This window comes from Macaca mulatta, chromosome X, assembly GCF_049350105.2.
Source record: "Macaca mulatta isolate MMU2019108-1 chromosome X, T2T-MMU8v2.0, whole genome shotgun sequence".
Classification (NCBI taxonomy): Eukaryota; Metazoa; Chordata; class Mammalia; order Primates; family Cercopithecidae; genus Macaca; species Macaca mulatta.
In genome coordinates, this window is record NC_133426.1 from 16,502,501 (window position 1) to 16,513,020 (window position 10,520).

At 44.3% G+C, this 10,520-nt stretch overlaps 1 protein-coding gene across 2 annotated transcripts in view; it reads left to right on the top strand.

The window, feature by feature from the left end:
- The window catches only part of TXLNG (taxilin gamma), a 56,730-nt gene extending 47,209 nt beyond the window's left edge, over positions 1–9,521 (top strand). Inside the window, exons 7-10 of one of the 2 annotated variants that reach the window (XM_028842169.2) lie at positions 997–1,071; positions 4,922–5,014; positions 7,150–7,304; positions 8,773–9,521. In XM_028842169.2, the coding sequence (XP_028698002.1) occupies positions 997–1,071; positions 4,922–5,014; positions 7,150–7,275 (294 nt within the window). In that variant the 3' untranslated portion in view covers positions 7,276–7,304; positions 8,773–9,521. The remainder of the gene's footprint in view (positions 1–996; positions 1,072–4,921; positions 5,015–7,149; positions 7,305–8,772) is intronic. The other variant, XM_015127003.3, reaches the window with a different exon arrangement.
- The last annotated feature ends 999 nt before the right edge of the window (positions 9,522–10,520 follow it).

A 10,520-nucleotide genomic window follows, 5' to 3' on the forward strand; every position in this document is an offset into this window, starting at 1 on the left:
GTGTATGCTGAGATTCTGTTGCCTGTCAGTAATTGTGAATACAGTGGAATCTCATTGGGTGTGTATATTACCATGTGCAAATTCAGCTGTGTGCGCTTATCCACAAGGGAGAAATGATTGCAATAATGCAGACTGTTGGATCCACAACCCTGACATGAGCACGGTGTGAAGATTCAGTTCCTGAGTGGCCCTCATCATACGGGCGTGTCACACTGAGTGCATCTAGGGTTTAGAGAGACATGTTTTTCATACAGTGTGATCCTTCAATATGAACTGACAGTGGTATCCAGTGTTTAGCTGAGAAATGGTTATCATTTCCAAAGTTGGAGTATAAATTGTATACACACACACACACATACATACATACATTACATGTGTGTACTTTCTGGTTGCTTCAGTAGGACTTTTCTAGGCTTCTTTGGACTATGTGTGATATTTTACTTCAGGGACTGAATTTCACAGCTGCCTACTATGCAACTTTGTAATTTTTTTGAAAGCACAAGTACTATATATAAATGAAAATGCCCATCCCCTCCCTGCTTTCTAAAAAAGTGCTCAGAAACCAGGTCTCAGATTGATTGCGTTGCTTTCCCCATACCCTTTCACCCTGCCTCATCTTGCCTTAGGGAATAGCGAGGCTTTCTGAGTCACCCAGACAATATCAAGGTTCCCAGCCATGTTTTCTGCTAATACTGTACGTGTAATTATTTTCACCTAAAACACAACAATTTAACTGAGTTTTATAAACCATATTAGGCCCCCAGGGTACTTTATCTGCTTCAGCAATAAAAGATAATTCCTACATTCCTAAGTGTTAACCAGCGGGACAGATAGAAGATACAGGTAAATGGCAATTTGTGGGAATAGAATGTTTCATCTGTAGACCTGTGGTTCTTGCTAAAATAGCAGAAGGATGAAGCCTAACTCTGATCATTTGATATTTAGTCCTGCTTGTAATTACTATTAGCATTTTGCCAGAATGTTTCTGTTTTCTAGTTATTAAAAGAAGCGACAGAATCGAGGCACAAATACGAACAAATGAAACAGCAAGAAGTACAACTAAAACAGCAGGTAACTTCACAGCAGGGGAGAGTACAATTTGTAAGAAAAATCTGTGGTTCCTTTGATTCTGCGTATCTTCAGTCTCCTCTAAGATGGTTTTGCTTTTTGCTTTTTCCCAGCCAGAGCTGACCAGGATTGAGGCAGAAATCTCATGGCCCTCTTGGGATTTTCCACTTCATTTAGGTTAACTACCTCATCGCAATTTGCCCAGCACTTTCCTGGGTTTAGTACTGAAAGTCTTGTGTCCCAGGAGATGCCCCATCTCAGCCAGCCTGGGATGGTTGGTCAGCCTGTCTCCAGTAACCTTTCCAAGAGTCCAGATAATTCCTCCCCTTTTCAGTCTGTTCCCACTACATTTCCCACTAAAGGAAAACTGAGACATCTGCATATTTTATTTATTTTGTATTAAGTTGAACTGCAGGAAATTGCTAAAGAAGACAAGAATATGTCCTTGGCCTAAAAAAATGGCAGTTTCATGTCGTGAACTCTAATACTTTTAGAGTTTTGTGCTATAAGCACGTAAGTTATTTTAAAAACTACATATAGCTGGGCATGGTGGCATGCGCCTGTAGTCCCAGCTACTCGGGAGTCCGAGGCAGCAGGATCGCTTGTGCTGGTGTTTTTCATCAGGGCCTTCCCTCTCGCTCAGTCCAGACCCTGTAAGTGTGTCCTACTGTGATCTCTCTCTGTGGTTACCTTGTGTGGAATGAGTGTAGGAGGAGCTATCTCCTTAAAAAAAAAAAAAAAAAAAAAGGGTACAGGAAAGACTTGCTGTGGCTTGACAGATGGGTAAAATTAGGCGTTTGTACCTGTACATTCATCCTTTTTTCAGTTAACTAGATTACATTTGGCTGAAAGAAGTGTTACTTATTTAAAAGTTTATCGTAAGTTTTCGTGAAGACTCTAGATTAGCTGTGATATAACACTGATACCTTGAGACTGACGTGGTCTTCACGCGCACCTCTTTGGAGCGCTGCTTTTCTTTGGGAACATCTTACAATGTGGTGAATTTAAGGTCCTATAAAGCTAGCCTAACTGAGTGTGAATATTCAAGAGTGTCAGATATGAAGAATCTTTGGAACTGAAGATCATGCCAGAAAGCTTCAAGATTTGAATCCCTTACTTATCAGCCCTATCCAGTCAGTTGTCCATGTAAATAGAGATGAGAATTGATGTGGAGAAGGTGTAAAGTCTCCAGATGGTTTTGGAAGATGTTCCTGAATGTGGGAGTCATTGATAATGCTGCGGAAGTCACCAGAGGGCCCTTTTACCAAGCCCGCAGGCCAGCTCCCATTCTGTTGTACTGTCACCACCGTAGCTTCTGTTGTCTGTGATCTGTACCACTCAGAGTCCTCTTATCCAGTCACTATTTTGTTTCCTTTGCTGTCACCTCTTGTTTTCCTCTAGCTAAGCGTGGCCGTCCTTCCCAAGCATATCTCACCTTTTCTGCTGTCACTATGTCATTTCCCAGCATCCGCTGCTGATACTTTGTGCTGTCTTGACCCGCTGTTTTATAATCTAGCCATGGAGGTCCATGTGTGATGATAGGGGCCACTTACTGGCTACCCATCGGGCCAGCGTTGAACTCTCACATGGGACAGTCTTTATTTGGATGTTCCATCTTCAATAAAAGTGGACCATGGCTGCCAGGCACAGTGGCTCATGCCTGTAATCCCAGCCAAGGCGGGCGGATCGCTTGAGCTTAGGAGTTTGAGACCAGCCAGAGCAACATGGTGAAACCCCATCTCTATAAAAAATATAAAAATTAGCTGGGCGCGGTGGCTCACGCTTGTAATCTCAGCACTTTGGGAGGCTGAGGCGGGTGGATCACTAGGTCAAGAGTTCAAGACCATCCTGGCTAACATGGTGAAACCCTGTCTCTACTAAAAATATAAAAAATTAGCTGGGCATGGTGGCACGCACCTGTAGTCCCAGCTACTTGGGAGGCTGAGGCAGGAGAATCACTTGAACCAGGGAGGCGGAGGTTGCAGTGAGCCAAGATTGCACCACTGCACTCCAGCCTGGGCGACAGAGTGAAACCCTGTCTCAAAAAAAAAAAAAAAAAAAAAAGCCAGGCGTGGTGATGTGTGCCTGTAGTCCCCTCTATTCAGGAGGCTGAGATGGGAGGATTGCTTGAGCCCAAGAGGGAGGTCAAGGCTGCAGTGAGCCGTGATTGCTCCACTGCACTCCAACCTGAGTGACCGAGTGAGACCCTAAAGGACCACATCAAAACTGCTGTAACTTCTAAATGTCCCTCAGGCACTAATACTGCTCCCTCCCTCTGCGTGAGCACCACTCTTGGCCCCAACCCCAGGCTTGCTTTGTCAGAGGCCCCGTCAGTGTCTGCTAACAAATCCTGTGTATTCTCCAGGTCACCCTGCATTTATCTTCCTGCTTTGTCCTCATCCCAGGCCAGGCCCTTGGGCAGACGTGGCTTGGCCATCTCACAGGGACCTCGTCTAGCCTGACAAACACAAGGTCACTGTGAGATGACTAACTTTCAGTTGGCTTCTGCGTCCACCACACCACAGTGTGTGCTGCTAACGTGCTTCCTGCATGGCCCGTCCCCCTGCTGGCTGTGGTTGGGCGGGCACCATCATATTCCACCCTGCCCCGCATCCTGTGTGCTAGGTGGTGCTGGTGAATATTCTGCATCCAGCACTGCTTATGCTCTTTCTTGGCCTCTGAAGAGCCTTTATTCTTCTCTGCTTTTCTTGTATCTATCGTGTGATCTTGCCCAAAATACTTTATTCCTCTGGGTCTCTCTCTGTTCCCCTATCCTGAAAATAATGTCATTATGTTGGATGGTCTCTGAAAGGTTTCCTCCTGGTCTAAGATGAACTCATTCAGCTCACCCGTGAGGCCCAGCTCAGGCCTCCCACAGGAAGCTTCCCCTAAGTATCCTGAGCCTCACTGTGCCCTTCCCCTTGCACTTCTCTGGACTCCTTTCTAAGGGGGAGAAGATGGTGACTGCATTTTATATTCTGATTGCCTTGTTGGTTGGCATTTTTTTCCTCATCCTTAAATAAAAATTCCTTGAGGGTAGGACTATGTTAAGAGTAGATCTCGGCAGGGCGCAGTGGCTCACGCCTGTAATCCCAGCACTTTAGGAGGCCAAGGTGGGCGGATCACAAGGTCAGGAGATCGAGACCATCCTGGCTAACACGGTGAAACCCCGTCTCTCCTAAAAATACAAAAAATTAGCCGGGCGTGGTGGCGGGCGCCTGTAGTCACAGCTACTCGGGAGGCTGAGGCAGAAGAATGGTGTGAACCCGGGAGGCAGAGCTTGCAGTGAGCCGAGATTGCGCCACTGCACTCCAGTCTGGGCGACAGAGTGAGACTCCATCTCAAAAAAAAAAAAAAAAAGAGTAGATCTCTACGTTTTCTTTTAATTTTACTCTCACCGAATTCTTCTTCCCCAGCCAAACCAATTCTTTGGCTTCTGTTGCATTTTCCTCCCTACATTAAGGAAAGAGATACCATTGCTATCAAACTAAACTCTGCAGGTGGTATTCTAAAGGAATGATCTTTTCCCTAGGACAGTTTTCACATGGCAGGAGAGGGGTAGTTGGGCGAGCAGTCCACATGCATGACGTTTCTAGTCACCACATCCTTCAGGCTGTGTTATGATCAATGGGTGGAGATCTAATATTAAAGTCAACAGAATGTCCTCAGTTTTCATGCATTTCTGTGGGTTGTCAGAACTTTAGCCATCTATGTCTGGTGTCCAAGGATTGGATGTGCATTTGTTCGTATTTCTATCACTTGTAATAAGTAACTGTACTACGTTCTTTTGAAAGTTTGGGAACGGAAATTGTTTGCGTGGAACTCAGAATGTTTCATACTTTTTTTCCGGTAGCTTTCTCTTTATATGGATAAGTTTGAAGAATTCCAGACTACCATGGCAAAAAGCAATGAACTGTTTACAACCTTCAGACAGGAAATGGAAAAGGTATTTGCATATTTTTAGTAGAATATTATATCAAATGGAATTTGTATAAGCTCTTTTAAGTGTGATTACTACTTTGCTGAGTTCCCATTGTTATGATACTGTCTTCATTTTCTCTTTAGTGATCCTCCAGTGGCATTTTTGGTCATTTTGCCCTCAGTGTACCCCAAGTAGCTAATGTCCTCTGTGCTCTCTTTTATTATAGTGAAATCCTATATTAAATGCAACTTGTTAGAAATAAAGTGGTGATTTTTTGGTGTGTTGCTGTTTTTTGTTTGTTTTAACCACTTTAGAGGATCATCCTCACCCCTCTCATAAAACTCTGTGACCTTGGAGATTAAACTGTTGAAAGACGTCCAAGCCTAGAAGAATAATCACATGTTTTGGTTGGTTGATGTATCAGTGTTTCTACCTTTTTTAGCTTCTCTGTTTTTCTTATCTTTACTCCCATGGAATTCTTTCTCCCCTGACCAAACCAATTCTTTTGCTTCTGTTGCATGTTGTTGCCTATGTTAAGGAAAGAGATATCCTTGAGATCAAGCTAAGGACCAAAATATGTAATTCTATACATATCCAGCCAGCCAGCCAGCCAGCCTGCCAGCCTTATTTTACTTGGCATCCTTCCCTTAAAAATGGAGGATTTAAAAACACAGTGTTGGGTTGGGGAGAAGTACAGTAGTGCCTGGCACTTTGTTAGCATTCAATAGATGTTAGTCATGACTATTATTAGATCTCACACAGTGATGGAGACCATGTGCCCTGGGTTAATGTCCCAGTTGCATCATAGAACGTGTGACTGTGGACAAGTTGTTTAACCTTTCTGTTCCTTCACTGTTAAAAATGGTAACAAAAAACCTGTCCTTCATGAAATAGAGTATTTCAGACAGTGCTTGGCACATTAACATGTACTCAGTTACCATGTGGCTGATTGGTGCTCAAATTACCACCTCCAGGTATTTTTAGACCTGGTAATCTGGAGAATTCCGTGAGCAGCAGATTCGTTCTGCCTGCCAGTCCTTTCCGTTGAGGCTGCAGTCGAGGGGGCGCTGTTAGGCACAGTGCAAGTGATAGCTGGACGCCAGCACAGACTCACTGGTGAGGTGGAACAGAGTTCCCGCCTCCTGGATCTGCCATCCTTCTGGTCCTCTGGGACTGGAACACATTCCTCTCTGTCCGTGGCTGCAGAGGTCACTATGGGTCAGCAGTCAACCTGGGTCTTCCACCAGCTCTTCCCACGGCCTTTGTCCCAGTTTGCCTTGTGTTACAGTTTTGTGGGTAATTACCCAAGGCACAGGGTGCTGGCTGTGTCTTGTCCTTGTTTCCCTTAACGCCACCTGGCTCAGTGCCCCGACCTGGATCAGAGCTGGTGTGCAGTCAACAGTGGATGAAGGCATATTGGGAATGTAGCTGGTTACAGGCACGGATAAATGCATCCTGAATTTCTGAAAACTGTGTTCTGGTAGCGTAGGTTTAACACTTCCCTGATTTGGGGACCCACTTTATCTTTAGCAAAATCTGAAGTAAATCAGCCTCATGACTTGTGAGGATGACCAAAGCTGAGGTATTAACTACTTTTATCTTCTTGGTCACTGGAGTCTTATCTGAATCATGCTGCCTTGAGTTCTAAAACTGATGTGTTCTTGGAGGTTGGTTGTGGTGGAGCGTCAGTTCTTAATGTCTTGTGGGGCTGAAGATCGCTGTCTTCCCAAGAATCTGAGGAATTCGTTTAATGGACAGAAAACTCAGTCATGGGCATTTTTTTCATACAACTTAGGGATAAGGAGGGCTTGTCTCTCACTACCCAGAGCTGGGATGAAAGCTGCACTTCAGCCTTAACTGAGTTCAGAGTGTGGTGGCTGACAGCTTCCTCCATGTGCTGCTGCCTCTGAAATGGAGATTGAATTTGGTTTTCTCATAATACAAACCCCCTTTGGTTCCACCCTCGGAGCTTCTGAGATAAGCTCTGCTACCGACAGGCAGGCACAGCTACTTCTATAAAGACACACACAGCTGTCAGCCGGGTGAGGCAGGTGCAGGGATGGGGGAGTGGAGGGGCACAGAAGCATTTTTGTGTAGTGGGACAGGGAGTAGAGATAAGGAAGGGAACTTAGAATTTAAATGTGCAATTGTGTTCACAGATGACAAAGAAAATTAAAAAACTGGAAAAAGAAACAATAATATGGCGTACCAAATGGGAAAACAATAATAAAGCACTTCTGCAAATGGCTGAAGAGGTGAGATGGTTTCCTGCGACTAAAGTGTAGTCTTAGTCATGGGGACTCCTTGAGTTCAGGTATCTATCCGGGCCGGGGACGTGTGCTCTAACACTACTGCCATAGCTGAGGACTCCAGCCCGAGTTGGGGCGGGGGTGGGGTTGAGTTGCTGGGTAAGAATCTGTGACTTCTTTCCTGGAAGTTAGGTTAGGGACAGGGCCCCAAGTGAGGGGCTGAGCTTCCTAACGCCCAGTTAGCCAGCCCAGGCTTGTGTCAGAGATAGCGTAAAACGTCTAGATTTTGCTTTTTTCTACAGCAATGATTTTTCAAACTTGAGCTTGCATCAAACTCCCGCTTGTTAAGACCAGGATTGCTGGGCTCCACCCGGAGGCTCTGAGTCACTAGTCCTCGGGGCCGGAGGCAGGTAATCTGCCTTTCTAAAAAGCATGCAGGTGATGCTGATGCAGCATGTAGGGCCTTTCTAGCTTGACTTACTAGGCTTTCAAAAAAGCAACAAAGTACATTTTGCCTGTTTTATTATAACACTTCAGGAAAGAATATGCTGGGGCACATGTGTACAAGAACCTTGTTCTCGGCTGGGCGCAGTGGCTCACGCCTGTAATCCCAGCACTTTGGGAGGCTGAGGCGGGCAGATCACGAGGCCAAGAGATCGAGACCTTCCTGGCCAACATGGTGAAACCCCATCTCTACTAAAAATACAAAAATTAGCTGGGTGTGGTGGTGCATGCCTATAATCCCAGCTACTCAGGAGGCTGAGGCAGGAGAATTGCTTGAACCTGGGGGGCGGAGGTTGCAGTGAGCCGAGACTGCACCACTGCACTCCAGCCTGGGCGACAGAGCAAGACTCTGTCTCAGAAAAAAAAAAAAGTCGTCTTCTCATCTAAAAATTGGTAGAGGAGAAATCTATGTAGAAGTGAGTCATGTTCTGTATGTAGGCCTTTGTGTCTGCTAGTCTTTATGATGAATATCTTGAATTTCCTAATAGTTCAATAGGAAATGTCTTAAAAAGTTTATCTTTGGCTCACGCCTGTAATATCAGCACTGTGGGAGGCCGAGGCAGACAGATCACGAGGTCAGGAGATCAAGACCATCCTGGCCAACATGGTGAAACCCCGTCTCTACTAAAAATACAAAAATTAGCTGAGCGTGGTGGCGCTTGCCTATAATCCCAGCTACTCGGGAGGCTGAGGCAGGAGAATCACTTCAACCCAGGAGGTGGAGGTTGCAGTGAGCCGAGATCACGCCACTGCACTCCACCCTGGCGACAGAGCGAGACTCCATCTCAAAAAAAAAAAAAGTGACAAAAGGAATTTAATTTTGTCCCCCTGAAACAGTATCATGGTGCTAAATCTCATTTGGTATAAAGTTATAGGTGCAGTCACGCTAGCTAGCTAGAATGTTAGGAGGCTGAAAAGATGGAACACGTTCCATAGGTGAGAAGTGTCCAATAAGGCTCAGCTGGCTTAATTTTTTTGTAACCTGATTGATACTTAACAAAGTTACAGAAATCCTCTTTTTTCTTACAGAAAACAGTCCGTGATAAAGAGTACAAGGCCCTTCAAATAAAACTGGAACGGTTAGAGAAGCTGTGCAGGGCTCTTCAAACAGAAAGGAACGAGCTCAATGAGAAGGTAGAAGTCCTGAAAGAGCAGGTATCCCTCAAAGCGGCTGACAGGGATTTAGCAACACCTGTGATACAGCCCTTTGCTGCTCTGGATTCTCACAAGGAGCTGAACACTTCCTCGAAAAGAGCCCTGGGAGCGTACCTGGAGGCCGAGTCCAAGAGCCAGAGAAGCGCCGTGCAAAAGCCCCCGTCCACAGGCTCTGCTCCGGCCATTGAGTCGGTTGACTAAGATGAGGTGTGATCACTGTATTGAGAGATATATTTTGTGTATAACTTTCTCTGTTAGTAGTTAACTATTGGTTTTGTGGTGAAAATTTTCTTACTTTTTCTACCATATCTGTATTTTCTTAGAACTACTGGACTTACATGGTACAGGAGGCTGCTTAGCAGTTTTGAATAGTTTTAATCTATAAATTTTCCTCGGCTGTGTTGCACATCGGCCTCATTCTCCCTCCACTGGAATGCATGTGTTCATTGCCTTGTCCTTTCTCTCCCTGCTACTTGCACATTATCATCCTAATGAAAATTTCACTGACAGGGCCGACCATTACAAGGGAACTTTGTTCTGATGATGGTTCCTTAATGTGAAAACAATATTAATTTAAACGTCTTAGGTTCCCCCCCCAATTAATATTATTCAAAAAAAGAAAATACCAAGGTGATTAGTTTTGTCTAATAACCCATTTAAATGCCAAGTAAAAATAAAACTCTAATGTTGGGTCAGAAACAAGCATATTTGACTGAAATTAGCTTTTTGAAAATATATCTTGGGACAAATTGAGATGGCCACATGGCTAGAATCCAAGTTTCAGCAGAATATGTATATAAAGATGTCACTTGTCGACAAAATAGTATATGCAGGCAAATCACTAGACAAATAAGCTTAGTGTTTATGTGACTGAACAGTCATCCCGCTTTGGTTTCAGGTGTGGGATTTGGACCATGAGGGGCTTCTGTAGAGGATGGCGGTTTGTGTTTGATTCTGATTTGGGATTTGAGTACATATTCTCCACTTCCCATAGAAGGTCACTTATTCTTTGAAAACTGGTGTTGGTGTTTCCCGTTCAATGAAGTCCCTTGTCAAAGACAAGGATGGTCAATTCACGTGTAGCTTTCACGAGGCAGAAGTTTCTCCAACACTTTCTGGCTACTTGAAAGCTATTACAAAAGTTCCACCAGCAAAATACTCCAGGTTTTTCAAAAGGGAATTTTCATTATGGATCAGTAGTACCAACTGAAATTGATTTTCATTTGCAAAGCAAACACTGGCACCAACATTTTTACTTTGGGAAGACTTGGCAGAGTGTTAGTCAGGATCTATTACTTATGTGTTCAGTGTGTTTCTCACCCCCTTCTTAGTTACCATCTCTTTTTTTAAGAAGGAAAAAAAAGCCACAGTATTATCAAGGTCTCTACACTTGGAATGGGGGAACATTTGAAATTAAGCACGTAACTTTTGAATTAGTTCTTTGTTTCAATGTTGAATGTGGCTCAGTTATGCAGATGATTAATCAGGCTGCACTGATGGAAGTTTTGACTTTGTCCCTGGTATAATTTGCATTGAAATGCTTTATGAAATAAAAGGTTCTACTAGAACTGATGTTAGCACATTCCACTGAGCAAAACTATCAGACTGACACTTGTTAAATT